We start from the raw sequence: 23,990 nt of genomic DNA, 5'->3' as shown, positions 1-23,990 counted from the left end.
GGAGGAGAATGGGAGAAGGGAGGGAGGATGGATGGGAAAAGTGGGAGGGAAAAGGAGGCAGTCATGAACTGAAACAGATTTCCGTTCATGAATGAATTTGTTGGGATAAACCCAAGTACTATGTATAACTATAAAGTTCTAATAAAAAAGATTCTCCACTTACAAAGCACTGTCCCATTGCCCATAAAGGGTAGACAGCTCTCTCACCTGGCTCTTAGCTTGCCGTGCCACTGCCAAGTTCCAAGCTGGTAGAGGTCCTCCTGACCTCTGGTGTTCTTCCATTGTGCCATGCTGAATTTCAGCAAGACTTCCATCCTTACTCAACACTGGAAAGTGTTGGCTTATTTTTTCCGGGGAGGGGTTCGGAGGATTAAACTCAAAGCCTCAAGCATGGTGAGCACAAGCTCTATCATTGAACTACACTACAGGACTATTTTTTTGTTTTTGTTTTTGTACTGAGGATTGAACCCAGGGACACCTTACTTCTCAGCTACATTCCGAATCCTTTTTATTTTTTTTGAGACAGCTAAGTGCTGAGGGTGACCTTGAACTTGGGGTCCTCCTGTATAGACCTTCTGAGTTACTGGGATTACAGCCATGTACTACATAGCCTGACTGGCACTTATTTTCATATAAAGCAAAAAGAATTTACTTGAACTCTAATATTTCTAGTTCCACTGAAAATTGTTTGCTTGAAAACAATTAGAAATGGCTTTTCTTGAATATTAGGTCTTCATTAAGTATTGTTGTGTAAAAACAATAAACCCAAAATGTAATGGCTTAAATAAATTTTAAAGTGCCATGTCTCCAAAGGCTCAGTGTATTTCTTTTTTTTTGGCGGGGGAGTGGGGAGAGGGACTGAACCTATGGGTTCTATACCACTGAGTTACATCCTCCGTCCTTTCTCTTTTTGGAGATAAGGTCTGACTAAGCTACTGAGGGTCTCTATAAATAGTTTCCCAAGCTGACTTTGAATTCGCAATCTTCCTGCCTCAGCCTCCCAAGTTGCTAGGATTGCAGGTGTGTGCCATGGTTCCTGGCATCTCAAATCATTTTAAATCAGTTTCACCTAATCTATGTCTCTCTTCAACATAGGAGGCCCACGCTTGTTGCCTGATAAATGAGCCCATTTGGCATTTGATCCCATATTTATGTAGCAAATGTTGATCAACATAGAAAAACCCACATTAAGTTACATAAACATCACCCTAATTTGGCCTATTGGAAGGAGAAGGGGAAGAGACTGCCTCAGAGAGCACTATTTTCAAATCACATGTTCTTTCCTCCAGGTGCAATGAGAAATTGAACTAATGGCTGATCAAGCCATACTCTGCTTTATGGCTAACCAACCCTTGAAAAAACATACTCAGATGAAGATATTCTAGAATTAGTGGCAATGGTTGCACAATTTTGTGAATAAAGACCATTGAATTATATAACTTAAAAGGATAACTTTTATGATATGTGAGTTATATCTCAATATTTTTAAGGCAACTCAGAACTAGGATCCCCACAGGGATTCTGGCCCTTTGCTGCTATAAGCCATAAGTAGCAAAACATTTTGCTGTGTTTGGGGGCAAAACAGCCTGTCTATCTCCCCTGGGGTCACCAAGGCTGGGGTCTTGGAGTCAAACACAGCTATGCCAAGTTTTATCTGTGTGTCCGTGGTGAAGTTACCCTCTCATACCTACCTCATGCATGGAGAAACCTTAGAACCATCACGTGTACTACAGGAACTCAGTACATGCTGCCTGTGATCATGGTACACTGCAAATAAGTCTGAAGTTCTGAAAGCAGAGGTTCACTGCTCCCGACCAAGCTGACCTCCTGAGAACACAGCACATCCTGGGGCACCAGGCAGTTCAGGATCTTTTAAGAGGTTGCCCCAAATCTTGCATCTAAGTTTTTGTCCCTGACTAAAATTACCTTGAACCCTAATTGGTAAGAACAGCTTGGATTCTGCTGTCCTTATCACTTCCTGTGACTTCTAGGCTCTTATCCCCACTCCATTAGATATTTAAAATTCAGCTGAGCTCTCAGGAGACACTAAGCCACCTGCTACCTTTCTAAAGATACAAATGGTTAGCCTAATCTCCAGCTTTTCCTGGCATTAGATTCTTGTGTATCTTGGATATTTCTTAACTCTCCTGCTATTCCAAATTCAATTCTCTGTCAGACTACACTGGTAAAGTTATATAGGAATTATGTATTTGCTGGGGAAATTCTCCCTTTTCAAAAAACCCATAAAGTTTTAGCTTTGTTTTCTTACATGAACTACATGATTCTATTTTCCAGCTGCCAAAAAGAAATTCCACTGATTGGGACAATTGTGTCACCACTAGCCTTCTTTGCATGCATAGGTCTTTTTTTTTGGGGGGGGAGGGGTACTAGGGATTGAACTCAGGGGCACTTAACCACTGAGCCACATCCCCAGCCCTATGTTGTATTTAATAAATAAAGAAACAGGGACTCACTGAGTTGCTTAGCACCTCACTTTTGCTGAGACAGTCTTTGAACTCACAATCCTCCTGTCTCAGCCTCCTGAGATGCTGGTATAACAGGTGTGCACCACCTAGGTCTTCTCATTTCTGTTTTTTCTCATATCCCTTGGTCAAGTTTCAGACAGTTTGTTATTTCTAGGAATTTTATAGGTTTTGTTGGGATCTATTTCCTGTTTATTGGTAATGGATAAGAAAATTTAAAAGTTTTTTAGTTGTAGATGGATACTTTTTTTTATGCGGTGCTGAGGATTGAACCTACTGCCTCACACATGCTAGGCAAGCACTCTACCACTGAGCCACAATCCCAGCTCCTAAGAAAACTATTGATTTTTAATAGTTGCCTCCCTATAAAATTATTCAATGAATTTTTCAATTATTTCTCTTGAGTTTCCTTGGGGGAAAGGGAATCTGTAAAGACTTCTGGTTTCTAAGAGTTCTCACTTTAGCGAGCAAAATAAAAAAGAAAAAAAAAGGTTGGGGATGTACCTCAGTCATAGAGCACCTTTGGATTCAATCACAAGTACCTCCTAATGCATAAGAGTCAACATTCTCACTATAATTTTGTTTAAATGCCAAATTGCTATGTGAAGTACTTGTATAATAGATGACACCAACTTCAACCATCTTAGCTAACTAGAAATCCCTGGCATCACAGTGTTTCCATGAAAGCACAGCAACATTACTCAGAAGTTCATCATGTTCTAGGGACAGGTCATCACTTAAATTTATTTCCACAGTTGGCTCCAGTTGGCACTGACAACAGAAGAATTTTTAACAAGTTGAACAGGGAAAGGACACCCATGTAGGATTTGGGTTTTTTCCCACATGGTTGCATGGGTTGAGAAAACCTGGTTTGGTTTCAGTGCATTTTTTCATTAAGCTTTCACAAACAAAACATTAGCAAGCCACCAGACTCTTTGATGAAAATGTATTTCACATTAAACAGAATGTATACATCATGCACATGAGGCATCACCAGTCACAATGGTGCTGTGAGGTATGCAGCCCAACTACAGATTTCTAGCAAAATAAAATTGTAAAAAAGATGGCTAGGCATTTTTTCAAAGTCAGACCATGCTATCATTTTCTGTGTGCTTGTCATAAAAGGGATTTCCCCATGGTATTCATCAAGATCAACAGCACTGCATTATTAGAGGCATGTATTTTATTTAGTATATACACATACACAAACATACACAGTTTCCATAACTAATAAACTCTTAAACTGTAGCTGGCTTTAAAAGCACATGAACAAGATTACTATTGAGACTTCTTTATATCTCCTGATTGCAAACCTCTCTCAGAATTATAAATCTTTCCAAACCTTTTATTGTACAAGTCAAAATGAAAAGTTTCAAAGAAGAAAAGGTAATTTTAATCTGAGTCACATTTTGCCACAAGAAACGAAATTAAGAAAACATAGCATTACATAGCATAAAATGTGTGGTGTACACATTCTAGTGTCATTTTTTCCACTTAGATTCTTTCATGTTAAAGTCTATTAAAGTGACATCCTGGGACCAATTTGAGGTCCCCTTACTTCAGAGTACTACGATTTTTATTCATGCCTGGTTTTATGATAGTTGGGCAAACACGGGAGCAAACCAAGAAAACTCCCAAGATCCAATAGAAAAACAATAGCAAAAACATGAAAACCAACCACCTGTATGTGAGATGCACAATTCAGTTGGAAAGTCACTCAATGGTCTGGAGTGATTACAGTTTAGAGATTTTAAGGTGTGACATCGAAGGTCCTTGCTAGATTCAGATGTCCATGTACAAAAGAATATGCATGAGAAAACAAATTATCAACCGTTTAATGCTTCCTTACTCAACCACACTTATTACTTTTACCCCCAAAACAGTAATGTGGGGCAATGCAGGTGGCAAAGCTTATTTAAATAAAAAGACTTCTTCATAGTACTTTCCAACAGAGAAACCCCAGAGTGGGAGAAAACTCCAGAATTTCTTTTCCTTCTAAACAAAGACAGGGAGATATGCAGCCCAAGCTGAATAAATGTTTTAACTAGTTTGGGTAAATACCTAGAATATTTTACAGGAAGAGACATCTAAATGTATATGTGCTCCAACTCTGGGCATGAGACTGGTCATAGAATGAACTTTTGAACCAGCATCACTCAGGTTATTAAAGGATCACTATGATAATTAGGACAGGAAGTGCTTTAGCAGCAGCTGAAGCTCATAAATAGAACTGTAAAATGAAACATCGCTAAAGCCCAACAAGGCAAAAGCCTTAAGGTTTCTACCAAGAGAGGCCAGTGTTTGACTACCTAGGAATACAGTTACATTCTGATCTAATATTTTGGAATCCAGCGGTTAAGGGTGACAGAAGCTTCTTCAGATGGCCAGCAGTTGATTTGACTACCAGCAACTTCACAGGTTTTCCAAACACCACCTGTATCAATTCAAAAAAACAAAGCCAGGTGAGATCAATGTAGAAACCAAGTATTTTGCACTTGGTAATTAGGTTTTCCTTGGCTCATACAGTAATTTCTCAGCAGAAGTACTGCTGTATTTTGCACAGGACCATTCTTTTAGGTTGGTCAAATTTTCCTTATGTGAGAGTGTCCTAAAACCTGCAGATGTTCTCTTTGGTTTGTACCCTAGACCAAAGGTCATCCTCTTTCCTGAGTGTGCAGCTTCCAGAGGAACATGTGGAGTGGTGAGGGAGGAAGGAGACACCTGCCTAGACAACCAGGCCACCCTCGCATCCAAATCTGCAGGAGTTTAATGCCTCAAGCTTTGCCTTCCAAATGTCCCCAGCCATTATGACAACAAAAACCACCAACGCCTTTCCAAGTGCTCCCTAGTGGGGATGGTACTACCTTTGAAAATATATAAGCAGTGTGAATAAAGTGACTTAGAACATTTTTTTTTTCTTTTTGGGCAGGAGTATTGCACTTCTTGTGGTTAGAAAAGCAAGAAATAAATCTGAGGACTCATGAGTACTCCAAATTTTGTGGATTTTCTGTTCCTTACTGGATAGTGAGGTAAACCAAATGAAGAAAAGCTTATTAAGTTAAGGTATTCTAATGACAAAAGAAGCCTCTTAATAAAAACTAAGCCATGAAACTGTCAGGGAAACAATGTTCAGATGAATTAGTGTTTTAAGTGTCCAAAAAAGAAGTTTCTCCTCCAAACCAGGGATGTAGCTTACTCTAGAGGTGATCTGTCAGACTGGGGTTGCAGCTCAGTGGTGGAGCTCTTGCCTTGTACATGTGAGGCACTGGGTCTGATCCTCAGCACCACATAAAAATAAATAAAACGAAGGTATTGTGTCCATCTACAATATATACGTGTGTGTGTGTGTGTGTGTGTGTGTGTGTGTGTATATATATATGGAAACAGAAGTGATCTGTCATTCATCTCCTCTCATGTGTCAAAGGATTGTAGCTGCTTTCCCAAGAATTGAGAGGAGGGGAATCTAAAATTCATTATCTATAGGTGAGAGCTGAGGTCAGGTGGAAATAAGCAACAAAATACAATGAACTCAACCATGTGGCTTCCCCAACCTGTTACCTCATTTGAGAAATAACAAAAAGTCTATGGTCATACCACCCTGAACATGCCCCATCTGATCTTGGAAGCTAAGTGGGGTAGGGCCTGGTTAGTACTTGGATGAGAAAAATAAAAAGGCTACACTAAATCATTTTAGACATCAAAGTTATGTTACAGGAGTGGAGTATCATAGAAAATAAAGTGACAGAATGCACAGAATATAAAAACATTTTGAGTTAAAAATGATTACCTAACATGTTCAATTTCCATTACCACATACACACACAAAAAGTAAACAGCAGGTGTGATATGAATTAAGTTGTGAAAGGATTTGGTGATAGATCCTATTTTAATTATTCAAAACAAGTCTCAAATTGGAGTAAATCAAGTATGAAATGTGTAGATCTAAGTATATTGTTATTCAAGTGAGAGGGGTTGGGGTACAGTTCAGTGGCCCTGGGTTCAAGCCACGTGACACACACACACACACACACACACACAGCTTCTAGAAGTGCTTTGGCAAGAAAAAAGGTCAAGGGTAGGGGAAAAACCATCAGTGCACAACCTGTAATTCTCTCCTCTCATTCCCTCAGGTATGATCCAGGAACAGATGTCTGTTTTGGAGGAATCCAGAATGGGTCAAGAGAATAGCAAATCATTTGGCCTAACACTCATCAATGGATATGAATGATTCTAGACATTATGTGGTATGTCATGGAGAAGAAAGAGAAGTTCATTTTACCACCTTTTACTATTTTAAGAACATTCTCTCCTCACCTCTGAAGAAGGTGCTACTTGAGGCAACCGGCAGTCAAACCTTTAGCTAATGCTTTGCAACCTTCCCACTCACCCCCCAGAACAACAGGGTCTGTGAAGCAGGCAGGGCATGGCATTGGAGGCTCCCCTAGAAAGAAATTACTTGAATTTAATCTCAACTTTTATGTATGCTTTAATATACACCATGATATATTTGTGTTTTTATTTTTCAAATAAAATTAGTCATTCAGGAGGCTAAGTGATGTTTATCCTATCTTCATACACTCTAATTGGGGAGTTAAAGATTTAGAGTATCATCAAAAGACTGTACCTTTCATTAAAGGGATGCTGTATTTGTCAACAGAAGGTATTCAGAGTAGTTTCTTGGCCAGGACTGTTAAATCCTTCGATAAGGTTTTTGTTACAGTCATCCAGGCTGAGATTTTCACTGGATCTCTTGGGGAACGGGGGACCAGTGAAATCTAAGAGATCTTGAAGTGCTCGGGCATTACCAGTTCCATTTTGGTCCAGAGACATCCCAGGAATCATTTCACTCACAGGTGAAAATTCTGGGATGGAGATAAGTTCTTCTTTGGAAACAGGACTAGAAGAGATGAAGGAGAGACAGGGAGAGGCAGATGGAAGGAGAGGAGAGAGAACATGAGAACTAAGCACACTATGTTAATGTGCTTCATTCTATTTGTAATATTTTGTTATACTCTTGTAGAAAAGATGAATTTAGAGACGGTTTGTGTGTAACACAACATAAAAAAAACACAAGTGAGTTCAAGTCTGAGAAGTGGTAGGCACAGGCCTCTATGGATGAGAACAAGGGAAGTAGACCAAGCAAGATGTGCAGGCCAAGCTTACACTGCCCAAGGGGTGAAAGGAACAAAACCTACAGGCACAGACACTTTACTACAGAGTAGCAAGGCCCTTTCAGAACTTTCAGAATGGAACAAACAGAAAGCAAATATTAAAAGTGAGCTAAGGAAGGGCTCTAACACTGGGGATCTTGGTGCTACCTTTCCAGTAGTGCTGCCCTGGGCAAACTGCTTTTCCTTCCCTGGATTTAGTTTCCTCCCCTGTAAAAATGGGAAGAACAATAATTTGTCCCTCCCAAGGCTCCTGTGAGTGTGAATGTAACTGTAATGGGAAGAGTTCATAGAAAACCATGTGATGTGTGTGCTCAAGGGGTTGGGGTGCATCCACTTAGTCACCTGCCGAGTCAATCTCACTCACTGCTTCTTCTCTAAATCCTGACTTAATCAGCTTGTTTGGCTGAACCTGCTTCCTCCTCCTCTCCATAAAGATGGAAGGAGTTGCATTGCTGTTGTCTGTTATAGGCCTAGCAAACAAGCAAATCCAGGCCCAGAAGAGTGGTGGGGTGGGAATTGAGGGCCTATCCCAGGAGTCCTTTAATAGCCACAGTAAGGTTGCTGCCAGGCTCTTCTTTTCTTCCTTGATGAGATCTTAGAGATGAATCAAGAAAAACCAGTTGAACTGCAGAAGCTCTGTGTAGCCGCCTCCCCCTCACACCTGAGCCCAGTTAAGGGGCAACAGCTGACCTATAACCACTTCTGCTGTTTGAAGTCTGGGCAAACTGCCTCATTAAGCAGAAACATTCCGTTTCATCTTTACCTTTCACCACCTCCATCCTCTGCATTTAAACTGGTCAGAGAGAAGGGGATAAAATGATATCACAAATTTGGGAGTGGCCACCAGGGTCACATTGCTAAGTGAAAACACAATGTGCTTAGCCCCTTCACTTTCTTGAACCCTGACCAAACGTGCCGCATCTTGTTCCCTTCCCTTCCCCACCAAAAACGTAAAGAATAAACACAGCTGGCTCAACATGTGGGTGTGGTATGTTGGGTTAACCCTTCAGATTGCCTTAGTTGTTTTCTCCTGGGGACAGAGTGGCACCAAATAGAGAAGCCTGCCATGATGGTGGTGTTGAGGGATGGGAAGACCCAGGCAAGGATCGAGGGGGCCCTGCTACCATTCTACACAGGATTTGCTCTACTGGTGATGCCCTGGATTTTTACATATCTGGCTTGAGCCCAGTGTGGATGAGTGGGATATCTATCACTAGTGTGTCACAGGAACCCCACCTCCTGACTAGACAGAGAACACTATGGTCAAGTATAGAAGGTAAACTGGCAGTTTGCAACTCTGGTAAAGCTTTTACAAAATACTGTCACACTCTCCTGATGCAGACAGCCAACCCTTATTCCAACTGCCCTACCCAAGGCTGTCCACTTCAATGTCTCTGCCTCAATCCCATACCAATAAATTATTCTTTTTTTCTGGGATTAAATTGCCAGATGATGTAATCTACAAAGATGATACTAATTTAAGAATTCCTCAGATTTTTAGGATCTGAACAATGAATTCCTTTGTCAAGTCTTCAATGACAAGTTTACTTAATATATTGAGACTCTGTAGATAGGGGATCTTGTTGATCCTGGCAAGATCCCCTTTACTTGTAGGTGCATCTATCCCTCCAGACACAGAGGACTGGCTCCTAAACACTCAAAATTGCCACTATTTCTCTGGACAACTTCCTTTAGCTGACAGATACCCCATGACCACAGTCCTGTATCCCCCAGCTGAGAGACTCACAGTAAATAACTGATGGATACAGTGGTACAAATACCACATTCTATATCTCAACTGGATAACTCTGGTGGAAATTCATCCTACAGAGCCTTTATGCGATTGTCTGAGAATGTATCCTTGCTTAGAGCCTTCCCTCCTGTCCCTCCTCCTGAAAGTCCTTCCCTACTAAATCACATGCTCTGCTTCCAGGGAGCCTAGTCCAAGACAATAGTATTATATCACTGACAGCTTTTTTAAATGTCAATCAGACCTGATTTAGGCTATTGGATTGCATAAAAGATGAAGAAACCAACAAAAAGACAGTGGTGGTGTTTGGAAAAGAGATGAAGTTTATATGCAAAAGAAATTGACATACCTCACATCCATAGACTGAACTTCTTCGGTTGAATCATCCAGACTGTTTGACTTCCCATCAAGGCCATCCAGATGAACAAATCCCCCAACTGGTTTAAGCCCATTAGAGAAAACATCTCGTGGAAAAGGTTCTGGGGCAGCACGCCCCACACCATTAATATCCTGGCAGGTATTCAATCCATTGATTTCTGATCAAGAACAAAGAGTCCTTTTGTGAGTCAAAAAATATGCAAAATGAAAATACAGGAAATATATAACAAGGCAATTAATTTAATCCTCTGCTTCACTAATGATGCAACATCTTTTGTGGAAAGAATCACCAATAATCCCATGTCATCACCTTCACATAGAGGAAGAGATGACATATGGCATTATCAGTGTTTGCAGGGCATTGGTAGAAGAGCAGGGCTGGATCTTAACAACATATGACCAGTAGTTAGGCTCCCTGGAAAGCATCCCGGGTCAGCAGACAGTGTGCCTTCTGTGCCAGGATTACAGTAACCAAGGAAGTCAAGGTTTCCCAAATGGAGCCAACAGTCCCTGTGCTGGAGAGATGCCCCAGGAAGGAAAACTGCTGGCAACCACACCCCTGGGACTCACATGTACCCCTCCCACAGGAGCTTTCTGAGCTCCTACTGCTAAAGGAAAGGACACAAGCACCAGACCTTACACTCACCTATTTTGTTGGGGACAACTGGTTTTGTCTTATTTTCCACACACACAACAGGCTGAATCTCCACTTTTGAGTCTTCTTTCTGAAAACAAAAAGAGGGTAGATGAAAAGAGGGAAGGTTGACTTTACAGAGAAAAACAAATGCTTTTTAAAAGTACCAGGGGAAATTTGGAGCCCTGCTGGGCCATCTGCCTGTTTGATGATAATTCTTTGAATTTTCAGCTGTTTCCCTTATCATTATGTCACCATTCTTTTTCTATTTATGAACTACTGTGACTCTCTCTGCACCCCGACCCCACCACTCTGAGAAAATCTTTTAGCTGCTCCATCTCTGAAACTCCTCCTTCCTTTTAGGTTCCTATTTCCTCTTTAACCTGGCCAGAAACAGCTGGAGAGTCCATTTTTTTTCTGGCTAATTTTATTTTTCTGGCTAATTTTCTTTGAGACCTACAAGTTCACTAAACATTTTCTGCAATTCTTTTCCACTTGTTACATAATAGTCATCTGAATTTGTACCTTCACTTCTGGAGATACATCACTCTTCCTTGTTCTCTTCATGATTTCATCTATTCTCTGTAAACAAAAAAGGCAAGAGGACCATAACACCAAAAATATAAAAAAGTAGTTGGGTCTAAATGCAATTTCACATTTCTGAGAAGACTGGAAAAAGACAAATGTCAACAGAGGATAAGAAACATAGAAAGGTTTTCCATTGTTTTTGTAGTTGTATATCTCTGGCTCTACACACCAGGTCAAATGAAGCAGACTAGTACATATCCAGAATCAATAATCTATATCCTATTTTTCTCCTTCCTCTCCTTAGGTCCCCTATAAATAAAAAAATACCACCTGCCATTCTACAGGATCACCCTTCAGACAATGAAGCTGAGATTAGCTCAGGAGAGATGGCCATACTCTGGTCTCCCACCTCCCAGATGTATAGCATTACAAAGCCCACGCAGGGCCTAGGATAACATGAGAATGAAACTTTATAATCAGCCTCCTCAAACCCAGTTTTATCCATAAGTACATTAAGTGCAAAGGGACTAAACAATTAAAAGGCAAAGAATGTCAACCTATATTAAAATAATAAGTTCTGGCTATGTGCTGTTTATAAGAGACTGTTGTAAGGTCACACATAGGTTTAAATTAAAAAAAAAAAGGCAAAGATTTACCATGCAGGCACTAATCACAATAGGGCTACCAAAACAGACTTTTAGAAGAAATAATACTAGAATTTAGAAGGGCAGTTCATGATAAAGGGATAAAGGGATCAATTCAACAGGAAAACTTAACAATCTGATGTGTATACTCAACTAACAATAGGGCTTTAAAACATATAAAATAAAAACTGACAGAACTGAAAGGAGAAACAGACAAATCCATAATCACAGATGGAGCTTTTTGATGCTTCTTCATCAGCAACAAATAGAACAAGATGAGAGAAAAACAATAAAGATATAGAAGATTTGAACAGCACTACCAAGGAAACTTGACCTAATTGACAGTTTTAACAACACTGCACCCAATCATTGCAGAACAGAACTGGATTAACTTCCTGTTCCTGCCTCATCCTAAGTCCTCCAGATCCCCCAGCCTTACCTTCTTCCTCTCCAGTCTCTCTTGCTCAATCTGCAGCATGATTTGTTCTCTTTCTAGACGCATCTGTTTAGCTGCCTCCTGGGCCTTTGCTTCTACTGCTTCTTTCTGAGAGCAACAGGTAAGCCAAAGCACAGGTTTTATTAAACTAAGAAAGCATTGTAGTAATTCCTGGGCTTTGTGTAAGTCCTTTAACCCATTATCTGCACCAAGTGGATGAGGCACCAATATTCAATGTGAATTCACACAACCTGCCCTATGACATAGCAAATACGGTTGGGCCTCATTCATATACCCTTCACCCACCATGAAAATCACCTGTAGGCAATTCTCATACATGGCCCAGGTCTCTCTATCTTTGGGTAAGCTATGGCCATGAAATGTTTATATAGCCAGAAATTTCCAGGAGTTATTCCTAAGGAGCAACCTTCCACAAAGAGGGGCGGTGTTGGTAAATAAACTGTCCAGTTTCCTCATCCCTCAGAAGGACAATTCTAATGCATGATCCCCAGTTTCTCAGAGGATCCCCAAAGCACTAAGTTTCAGAGGCCCATACTAACCCACTCATGGATGTGCTTGTATATTGGTTTTCTAATTTTTTCCATACCAGCTTCATGGGTTCCCCTTCCAAATAAATTACTGGTCCCCGAATTCTTATCCTAGGGGCTGCCTTTGTGAAAACCCAAACTCAAAAGATGGCAGATATTACCAACTTCAACTGTATTTAATAACTAGCCCAGATGGTTTAAGAAAAAACTTCCAAGTAACTATTATGAGTAATTCAAATTTAATAAATCTTATCTAATATGAACTAAAGCCCTTAAGAAACAAGGAAAATCTGAAGATGACTGTACCTGCTTTTCAATCGTGGCTTTTTCTTGCTTTTCTTTCTCTTGCTTTTCTTTCAACAACAGTTCCTCCTCAGCCTTCCGCTTAGCCTCCTCTCCTGCCTTTCTTCTTTCTTCCTCTTCCTGCTGTTTCTTTTCCTCCTCTTGCTTACGGGCTTCTTCTAGGCGCAGCCTTTCCTCCTCTGCCTTTCTTTTTAATTCTTCTCTCTCTAGCCTTTTGAGGACATAATTGTCATTAGAAGATGACATTCTCAAAAAGCAAACTGCTGAAGAACCATGTGCTGACAGTAGTGGGGCATGCTTAACACCTTAATGAATACATGTATTTGAATTCATATCCACCTAATAAAATGCCTCATCTTTCCCAAAAATCTATTTCAGTTCATGTTTACCAAAAAATATTAACCAGGCTTGACTTTAAACTCTACTACAAAGACTAACATATTGACTTGTGAAGACATAAAGGTTCCCTTCTTGCTCTATAAATGAAGACAAAGGAGACCAAGACTGATCATTTTATTAATGACAATTATTTAAAAAAACTAAGCAGAATAAATACTTAAAACCAACTAAAGATAGAAAAATGGAAAGTGTTGCAATGGCTGCAAATATGCCAGTCAGAGTAGTGACCATGAGCTCAAAAGTTCATCTGGGGGTTTAACTGGTATGTGACTTCCAGTCATCCAAGCAGCTGATGAAAGAAAATGCTCAACAGAACTTAAACATTTACTGCAGAAATTAAAGCATCTGTTTTCCCTTTGTTTTGGCAATCTTTAAAAAATCTATTTTAGCTTTTAGTTTGTGCTATATGAAAATTAAGTGGCATTTAGACATTGTCATCCATAGATGAACTGTTCATGACATAATGGCAAAGAGCTCTAAGCAGTTAGGGAAAATTCTGTAAAGTCTAAATGCTTGTTTTTACATTTCAAACGTTCTGGCTCATAAGTGCATCACTTTCCTTAGGTAGTCACTGTTAATGTAAACATATCAAGATTCAAATTGAATTCTCATTGTGCCAGTTGGTGTATGACACTTGCAAAGTCACTCAATATTTCTGATGCCCATTTAAAAAATAGTAATAGCTATACCACTGTTTGATGGTGTTACTGTGAGGATTTAATTAAATAATGCATGGGGATGCCTGGCCCTGGAACTTTCACAAATGTTAGTTTGCTTTACAAATTAAAATGAATACTCCCTCCTCCTTCAATGCTCTTTTTAAAAAAATTTTTAACCTTTATTTTATTTATTTGTTTTTATGTGGTGCTGAGGATCAAACCCAGTGCCTCACCCATGCTAGGAAAGTGCTCCACCACTGAGCTACAACCCCGGTCCTCCAATGTTCTTTTAAGTGCATCTATAAATCTGTATGTTTTCAGAAGTTACCTTTATTGAGAAGCATGTGTCACTGACTTCCTGAGGTGTTTTTATTTTTTATTGGTATCAGAGACTGAAACCAGGGGTGCTTAACAACTGAGTCACATCCCCAGCACTTTTTATATTTTATTTTGGGACAGGGTCTCACTAACTTGCTTAGGGCCTCACTAAGTTGCTGAGGCTGGCTTTGAACTCATGACCCTCCTGTCTCAGCCTCCTGAGCCACTGGGAAACACTTAAAGGCATTATCCCAAGACTATAACAGTATAAGATAATGTACTCTATACCAGCAGAGGCTATAGTGCCTAAGAGTGTTTGTGGAGCACCTGAAATTATGACTAAATATTCTCCAGAAGAGTATTACAGGGCCTAATCAAAAATAAAATTCCTGTTTTCTTAGATTCCTTGATGAAAGATGAAGTGTACCCCACACAGGATTAACAGAAATGGTTGTGTTGATATCAAGATTTATCCAAAGGTTAATCAAAACACTGCATCATTTCTTATTCCTTTGTAAAATATTCAGTTGTGGTTATCCCAGAGATGTTAAAATATAAAGGATACATAGTATATGAATCAATGCGCAAGGTACTGCACAAAGAACCTGTAATCTTCATCTTCAGAATTTGAAAATCCACTGCTGCTTCTGTTTTTACTATTAGGACTTTAAGTGCCCAGATGCACACATGTGTAGTAACATTCCTGGGGTCCCTTACTTTCCATAATGGCCTAAAACCTAAAATTCCTCCCCACAGGCCCAAAAGACCCCGTTTGTCCTTTTCATGGTGCCTCCATGGAAATTTCATCCTTTTACAGACAAAATTTCCTCCATTAACTACACTTTGCTTCCTCCAAAGTAGGTAAAAACTAGTGTGCATGGGTGTATGCACACACACATAAACCCCCCCAAAACTGGCTTCCCTGTGTAAAATATGGTCCTTCACAATCCTCTCCAAGTATGAACATTCTCTCCCTGCTTAAGGAACCAGAGAGAGCATTATTTCATTTTTTCCCCACCAGTCCTCTGATGTAGGCCACCCACAGCCCCACCACCTTTGCCATTATTACCAAGTTCCCTCCATAGTTCACCAGACCTGAGGGCAGTTATATCAGTCTTTCCATCTTTGTTGCTGTCATCTCCCCAAGTCCCACCCCTCTGCCTTAGAGACTAAGTAGAAACTACCAGAAAAGTGCACATCATTGTCATCATTTGGTATTTAATGGCTGCATTCCTTGTCCCTGTCTGGTGGTGAAAGTCTTCATGTAATGGCTCCTGTCATGAAACCTCTAGCACCTCAGCCATTTCTGTTCCTTCCTGCTCACATCACTGACACGTGCTCAGCCTTGAATTGTCTAATCTTGTGGATGAGTATGTGGGATTCACCATTCTTTATTCCTATGCATTCAAAAGTTTTCATTTAAAAAAAGCTTAACCTGGGCTGGGGTTGTAGCTTAGTGGTAAAGTGCTTGCCTAGCACATGTGAAGTACTAGGTTCCATCCTCGGCACCACATAAAAAAATTAACAAAATAATTATAAAAAATATATTTTTAAAAAAGCTTAATCTTCCCTATTAACCTTCCTTGATCTGATGTCATGCCATCTTTCCATGTCTTTCTCTGCTGACCTGCCTGGTAAGCCTGTACAGTTGATTTGTATGTACTTCCCTCTTTTCTCAGTGCCCTCCAGGCCTCTGATCCTCTCCTGAGCTTTTCTGTGATGGCATGAAGTTTACTCTGTTGTCCAATGCTGGGCCTGGATGGCCACCAGGACCACTTGTGCCCCTGCAGAACATGAGACCAGTACTGGTTAGAGAAAGGAACAAAGAAAGCTGACTGGTCATGTGCCCCTGAGCCTTGGCTGTTATATTTTTTTATCCTTATTCCTTGGGTCCCATATGGCCAGTCCAAATTACTACCTTTTCTCAGCCTTTGTAATCCTCCTTAGTTGATGGTATCACCAACCACTTTATAGAGAAGACTAGGGCCATCTGATCTGAGGTGCTGCTGCTTTTCTTTTCTTTCTTTTTTCTTTTTTCTTTTTTTTTTTTGTACTGGGGATTGAACCCAGGGGCATTAAACCACTGAGTCACATCTCCAGCCCTTTTTATTTTGAGACAGGATCTCATTAAGTTGCTGAGGCTGGCTTTGAACTTGGGATCCCCCTGCCTCAATCTCCCAAGTTGCTGGTATTACAGGCATGCCTCATCACGCCCAACTAATCTGAGTTACTTAAACTGTGCTCCTTTATGGCATTATGGCTAAGAAATTTCCCCTTTTATGCAAAAGGATTGTAAATGTTACCACTTGTGCTATGAATTCCATGCCCTCCTGTGGCTGTTTCTCCAGCTAGTCTCTCTTCCTTTCAATGCCAGTTTTCCCCTTTGAGATGCACCATTCCATGGCTGGCAAAAATATTCAGGTCTCAGGCATCCCAAGGCACCCTTGGTCTTCTTCCAGCCTTCCACTCATGACTATGGAATAGCCAGATCACATTGAGGGTCTTCACCCTCTCACCTTTTTCAGGGTGCTTCATGTTTCTACCCCTCTTCTCAATAATTTCCCTCCAAAAATCTTGGCTTATCTCCTAACCCCAAGACCAATGATCTTTCCTCAGCTTTGACATGTCTTGAAGGTGCTGACAAAATCACACCTACTTCAAACAAAATCCCCTCTACAGCCTTGTGTCACATGAGGCTGTGTTGTCCTGGCTTCCTCCTGCCTCAGTTGCTCAACAACGCCCAACACTGGAGGACCTCTGCCTATCCTAGCTTCCACCAAAAACCACCTGCTACCTGGAGGTTCAGACAGTGAGAAGACAGGTCTGAAGAGCTCTGGGGACTTCCACCTACAGTTCCAGGTCTAGGGCTCTCACCTGGACATCAAGCTTGGCTATATGACCTTGCTCACAGGGGCTATTTTCTCAAATATTCTTTGATGTTCTTTTTTAGCTTCTTCATCGTCTTCTTTTTTTTTTTTTTTTTTTTTTAGAGTAGAACCCAGGGCCTTGTACATGCCAAGCAAGTGCTCTACCACTAAGCTATATACTCAGCCTCTATTTCAGCTTCTTAATGTGACTTCATGAGATCAATTTTGTAATCCCAGTAAGATTGCTTATATGCTAGTTTCTACCAGTGTCTTCTCTAGAGTGGAACCAAGGTCTAAGGTTGCTTGCCCCAACTCTAAGAATCCCACTGTATACCCTGGGCCATCCCCAAGCCCAGGGGCTGGGCCTGTTTTATGTGTTTCTAAGAGAGCTCTGTCACTGCTGAAGACCAACTTTTGCTCTTCTTAGGGCCTAATTGTCTGGACTCCTGATTGGCCCTTCTAATTAAGGGTAGTCTCCCTGACATCCCTGACTTGGAAAGTGTTTCCCTCACCAGACGGTGACAATAATGTGGCTTTCCACAGTTTGACTAAAGTTATCTTTATTTTTCTCTATATTCTCTCAAGTGACTATCACATGTCTGTGATTTTACTATTGACTCTAAACAACACAAAACAGATATGAGGATGATCCTATTCCAAGAGGTGTCCATTGTGTTCCAGCCCTAGGCTGTCTGGTACTTTCCTTTCTCACCTCGCACGTGGTATTACACAGAGTTTCACATTCTGGCAAGAGAGAGGAAAACTGATTTGGGGTCAAGAGTATCAGTCTCATTTTCATCTAGGCTCCAGGCACTATTTTCATTTCTGATTACCTAGGGATTCTGCAGACACCTGAAATTTAGTTTATCTAAAATAAAATGGATAATTTTTAATTCTTTTTTTTTTGGGGGGGGGGGGCTGGGGATCAAACCCAGGGCCTTGTGCTTACAAGGCAAGCACTCTACCTACTGAGCTATCTCCCCAAGCTCCCAATTTTTAATTCTTTAAAGCCAATTCCTAAAAAAAATTCCTCCTGCCATTCTGATATCTATTATTGAGTATACCATTCTCCCAAGTCTTTTGAATCAAACCTTAGCATCAACTTTGAATCAGCCCACTTCTTCTGAGTTGTCCACTTGACCTACTACTGCAGAGGTTTCTTAGTCTTTTCCTCTCTTCCTCCTTCTCTTCTTTTCTCATATATTTACTAAGCACCAGGCACCAGTCATCCAAAGATTGCACCTCAGCCTTTTATGGTGCTAATTAGGAGGAAAGTGGCCTACAAATATATGAGGCTGTTTTTCAGTTGACAGATGGGCTCAGGAAGGGTGAAGAAGGTGGGGAGGCAGTACTCTTCCCAGGGAAGGGCCAGACAGGCTATACAGGAGTGAGCTTGACCCACAGCTTGAGAAGAAAAGATACCTGGCAAGAAGCAGCGCAAGTCCATATGGGGGTAAAAAAAAAAAAAAAAAAAAAAGCTTTGGTGGTGTAGAACTGTGTGATGGGGGAATGTGGGGGAATGTCTCTCTAGGCTGAAGCCTAGAGAGAAAGAATATAGAGAAGCAGAGACTGGTCAGCTCATGGTAGTTCTTGAAGGACTGTTGATGGGTCTGGGTGGATCCTGTGGGCAAGGCTTGTTGCAGAACAGGATCAGCATGATCACACTTACTTAAATGAGAAAGGTCACTATGGGCAGTGTGGCTGGACAGTGGACAAGCCCTGAGAGACCCAGAGCAAGGTGCTCAGACAGTATGCCACAGACACTGTTTAGGTAAGACAAAGGTGGCTAGAAGGGAAGAGAGATACAACACAGATGCTAATGCATCAGCCAATGAAGACTGATCTGACAAGTGATGGGATGTGGAGGAGTATGAAAAAGGAACTGAGTGGCTTTGAAACCTCAGATTTGAGTACTATGGTAAATGGGGGTGCAGGGCTCATGAAAAGAAAAGGAAGTATGGGTGAAAGATACTAAGTTCTATTTTGGGAATGCTGAATTTTGAAATGCACATGGGACACACTCAAATGAAAACAAGGTAGTTGGAAATGCAATCTCTGAGTTCTGCACAAGTGATATTCAATAAAAATTTCTGTGATGAGGAAAACACTCTGTAGAACTGTGTTGTCTATTATGAATAGCTACTAGCCACATGTAGCTATTGAGTACTGAAATGTAGTAATGTGGATAAGGAACTGGATTTTCCTTAAATGACATTTCAGTAGTCACATATGCCCTGAGGTTATGGTAGTAGACAGTGCAACCCTAGAAAGAGCCCAGGCCACAAACACTGATTCAGGTCCTCAGTATGTATGTGTTATCTAGTTGCCTCTCCTGTTCCACAAAGTATGGAAGGTTTATGAAGCAAGCTGCAATTACCCTCAGAAACATGACAGAGTGAGGCAAAGGGAAAATAAAGGTAGGAAGAGAGATCAGAGCAGAGCGATTTAGCATACCAAAGGTTCAACATAGAACTACATAATGTATGAAATGTGAGCCCTATATCTTTTGAAGCCAGAGGAAACTGACAGTGTGGCAGAGATAATGGCACAGTAGGAGTGAGCAACACTGTTCAGAGAGGGCTTTTCAGGTGAGCAGCTGGTCAAGGATTGAGGACTGGGAGCCCAGGCAATGGGACAGGTGGTCAGGTAAGACTCAGAAGGACAGGCCAGAAAAGCAAGAGCAAGCTCAACATGGTCAAAGCAAACCAAGAGTACTTAAGGCCAAAGGCTGGGGATATAGCTTAGTGGCAGAACACTTGCCTAGCATACATGAGGTCCTGGATTCACATTCCAGTACCACAAAATAAAAATAAAAAATAGATAAGCACACCTGTAATTAGAGATCACAAAGACTTGGCAAGGTCACTAGGAATAAAAAATATATATACTATTATTTATTATTTTAAATTCATTCCTGGCCCTAAGTGCTAGAGTGCTGCTTGCTTCCTGTCATGTTCATTCTCTAAACAGTTCTGGACTGTACTCTGTGATTATTCTAAGAGTTTTCTCTATCAATTTAGTGATAAAACTGACTTTGTCCTTTAACATGTAGTTCCCTCTTTGAATACAAAGATTGGAAAAGACAGGACTGTTGTGACAAAGTGCCCTGCCCGGTACAATCACTGCAGTGGTTCTCAAACATTGGCGCACCACTAAAAGGATAGGGCTCGGGCCCAGTGCATTTTCACTGTTACCTGGATGATTCTGATACTCACCAAAGTTTAAGGATAACTGTAATGACATCTTTTGTCTTGCTCTAGGATAGGACTTCCCTATACCTCATTGCTCATGGGTTATGAAATTGGCCCCTCTTACCCTTTCATCTAGAGGAGCCTGCCCAAATCTCTCACTTTGGGTCATAAGTTAGGATAAAATTGAGAAAACAATTTGGGAAGCAGAATCAAGATCTCTACCTCCAGGACCTTCTGTCTTCCCAGAGAGAATCTCATTCTATAAACAAACCTCAAATTCCCCTGGTAGCTCCATTCCCCTGGTAGCTGCCCGGTTTCCAAGTCCAAGAGGAGAAAGGGAAGCTGCCTGTAATATTTAGAATCAGGAGCTATGAGTTTCCAGGTTCTCTGAAAAGGTCTGTTAATTACATCTAATAGAAGATACCATCTCCTAAACACTTTCCATGCAGTCCAGGCACTGCAGGTTTCTTTACTTATGCTTGGGTTTTAGCAGTACCAAAATTCTAAAAAGAATAGGCAAGCTGCTCTTTCCAGCCCAGCCTTTACATGAGATCACACCAAAACTCTGAGCATCTGCATACCTCTCTTGTTCTTCCTTCTCCAATCGTTCCTGCTCCTCCTGTTCCTTCTGCAGCCGAGCCTGTCGTCTCTTTTCAGCTAGGATCTTTGCAGCCTCTCCTGCATCAGTGGTACCTGCTGTGGGCTTCCCCAAGGCTATATCAAAGAAGAGATGGCAAGAGGACTAGATCAAGGGAAACGAATATAATGATTTCACTCACACAGCAGATGCCACACGAAAAATCAGTGAGGTGATGGGAAATGCTACCAGGATAGTGTTACAATTAGCCACTAAGCAGGAGAATGTATGACCCTGGACACATACATTCTACAGTGGAGGGCAGTGGACATGGGAGACAGGGCCATAAGTAAGTCCCACAGTAGCTGCCGTTTGGATGAACTCATTGCATCACAGAGGCTTTAAGAATTCTCATGGGGCATGCTGATGTTGGCTGGGTACAGCCTGTCTTCCTTACTATTCCTGTGGGCTTCCAGAGCCAAAAGCAGGGTCAGCCTCTAGGTCGTCTCCTCCAGGGAACCCTCAGGAGATTGAGGGGCAGGACTTAGGAGCAATGGGCAAGTCTGAGAAAGTGGTATGAGATGAAGTTGTCCCAGTAGGAAAAATCCCTCTCCCCCAAACACAAGAGAATGAAATGTAGATCAGGTCACTAGGTCAACTGCCAAGGCCCAGGGGCAGTGTCAACAAAGAAGGTCTACCTGTACTGCTCTCAGCCTTCCCTCCTGCAGCAGCATATTTCTCAATGGCATGCTTTTCCTCCACGTGCTTCTCCACCATGTGCTTCTCGGTTGCATGCTTGTCTACCATGTGCTTCTCAGTGGCCTGTTTGTCTGCCACATGCTTCTCTGCCATGTGCTTCTCAGTAGCATGCTTGTCTGTCACATACTTCTCTGGAGTTTCCTCTCCAAGATGGCCAGCAGCCTGCTGACCTGAGGCATCTTCCTTTTCCTTGTTGCTCTTCTCTTTCTCTGCTTTCTTCTTGAGTGTTTCTTGGCTGGGAACCGGGGGAAAGCGGTACTTCACAGGAGACCCTGGGTATGGTGGCTTCACTGTTTTTGGAGACTGTGGATACACTTTTGAAGTTGTCCTGGAAAACCAAAAGCAAGTCATAATTTACTGGGACTGACCACAGAACTCTGTTCCTAACATAGCTCATTTCATAAAGTTGAATAATTCCATTTTTCTAGAAGAACAAATGTAGGGCTTTAGCACACACCCCAAAGCATCTATAGTATTTTCCCCCTAACAGATATGGTATCTATAAGATGGCCCTGGTGGAAGGGGAAATATTTTAAGGAACCTGGATGATGATACCATGTCCTAATCTCACTTGTGTTTGATGACAATGTAAGGATATGGTTTGGATACCATTTATCTCCCAAAGGTTCATTTGTAGGAAGACTGGTCCCTAATATAACTGTATTGAGAGGTGGGAGAACTATTAAAAGGTGGGACTCAGTGGAAGGTAGTTAGGCCATGGAAGCACTGCCTTCATGAACAGATTAAAGTCTTTCTTGAGAGACCAAGTAGTTCTCTAAGAATGGATTAGGTCTCTTTGCAATGTGTTACATCTCTCAGGACTGGATTATTTACCATGAGAGTGGGTGGACTGTTAAAAAGTGGGTTAGCCTCCCCTTAATCTCAGTCTCACACACATGATCTTCCCACATGTGTCCATTTCCTTTCCACTGTTCTGCCACGAGATGATAAAGCATGAGGGCCTAAATCAGAAGTCTAGCAGATGCTGGTGCCATGCTCTTGAACTTCCCTGCCTCCAAAACAGTGAGCCCAAACAAACCTCCTTCTTTATGGGTACTCAGTCTCAGGTATTTTGTTATCAAAACACAAAACTGACTAAAATAGAGGGAGTGTTAGGCATTTTCTCATCCCCTTTTTTTCAGATGAACACCATAGTTGGATCTGGCTTTGGCATATGGCAATGGACAAGCTGGCTCCATTTTTTAAATTGTGATAAAATATATACAACATAAAATTAACCATCTTAACAGTTTTAAGTGTATAGTTCAGTGGCATTAAGTACATTCACATGTTGTAAAACCATCACCCCAACCACTTCCATTAAACAACTCCACATTCCCCTTCCCCCAAGTCCCTGGCAACCACCATTCTACTTTCTGTCTCTATGAAATTGCCTATTCCAGTTACCTCATATAGGTAGAATCATACAATCTGTCCTTTTGTGTCCGACTTCTTTTACTAAACACAATGTCTTCAATGTTCTCAGTTCATTTTTAAATGCTGAGAAACAATGTCAGCTAAAAGATGGGATTAGGGGTGATGGGGGGGGAGTTCTTAGATTTAAAAGAATCTCTCTCTTCCCTACTGGGAAGATGTAAAAGGTGAAAACAAGACATTCAGGGAAACACCATTTTGTTAAATTGCAGGTATGTTATAGCTTTACCAGCTTAGGACTGGCTCCTGGTGAGCACTGAATGGTGAGGATGTAGGAAACAATTGAGACTGATATGTCCAGTTTACCCCAGAGGTTTGTGAGCATTTGTACAGAATTCCTCTAAGAAGGATATAAATGAATCTGTAGATAACCACAACTTATCTGTTTTAATACTATAGCAGGAATTGCTAATATCCATCTGTTTTTGTCTATAAAAATGGCAATAAAAATGGCAACTCAGCTAATATGTAAGGCCAATTTCTCACCAGAGGTTTAAAGAATTACTGAATCAGATCCTGGCAGTAAGGGGAGAATCTTATCAGATCAATATTAAACTTGGTCTCAGGCTGCCTCAAGTGGCATGTGGATTGGGCAAGATACAGGCTAGTTTTCCAATGAGATTCTTATGCTAAAAGATCAGTTCTTGGTGCTCAGGAGAATACCTTCTCTTAGTCACTGCCAGGAGGAGGGGCCACATGGTAGTGGAGAATAGGTGATCACTTGACAAAATGTATACTTCTTTAATATGATCTAAATTTCTAAAATCCAGTTGTTTCAGTATCAACATTCTACTAATGTAAAATCAGTGTGCATCAAAATTCCATGGTAGGACATCCACAACTTCCATGGCAGTCTGCTTCCCAGATGGATGAACAACTTCAACTGTAGGAAGGATTTCTTCATACTAGCC

The 23,990-nt window shown here is 41.1% G+C and overlaps 1 protein-coding gene across 9 annotated transcripts in view; it reads right to left on the bottom strand.

The window, feature by feature from the left end:
• Positions 1–3,415: 3,415 nt before the first annotated feature.
• The window catches only part of MAP7D2 (MAP7 domain containing 2), a 120,568-nt gene continuing 99,993 nt past the window's right edge, over positions 3,416–23,990 (bottom strand). For 8 of the 9 annotated variants that reach the window (XM_079122850.1, XM_079122851.1, XM_079122852.1 and 5 more), the window contains 9 exons: positions 21,585–21,973; positions 20,891–21,023; positions 12,879–13,086; positions 12,028–12,132; positions 10,942–10,998; positions 10,429–10,507; positions 9,754–9,940; positions 7,108–7,380; positions 3,416–4,917 (listed from right to left, as the gene is read on the bottom strand). In XM_079122850.1, the coding sequence (XP_078978976.1) occupies positions 7,134–7,380; positions 9,754–9,940; positions 10,429–10,507; positions 10,942–10,998; positions 12,028–12,132; positions 12,879–13,086; positions 20,891–21,023; positions 21,585–21,973 (1,405 nt within the window). In that variant the 3' untranslated portion in view covers positions 3,416–4,917; positions 7,108–7,133. The remainder of the gene's footprint in view (positions 4,918–7,107; positions 7,381–9,753; positions 9,941–10,428; positions 10,508–10,941; positions 10,999–12,027; positions 12,133–12,878; positions 13,087–20,890; positions 21,024–21,584; positions 21,974–23,990) is intronic. The other variant, XM_079122856.1, reaches the window with a different exon arrangement.

The sequence above is a fragment of the Sciurus vulgaris genome (assembly GCF_902686455.1).
Source record: "Sciurus vulgaris genome assembly, chromosome: X".
Taxonomy (NCBI): domain Eukaryota; kingdom Metazoa; phylum Chordata; class Mammalia; order Rodentia; family Sciuridae; genus Sciurus; species Sciurus vulgaris.
Note: the sequence above shows the minus strand (reverse complement) of the source record. Positions and strands in the feature narration are given on the sequence as shown.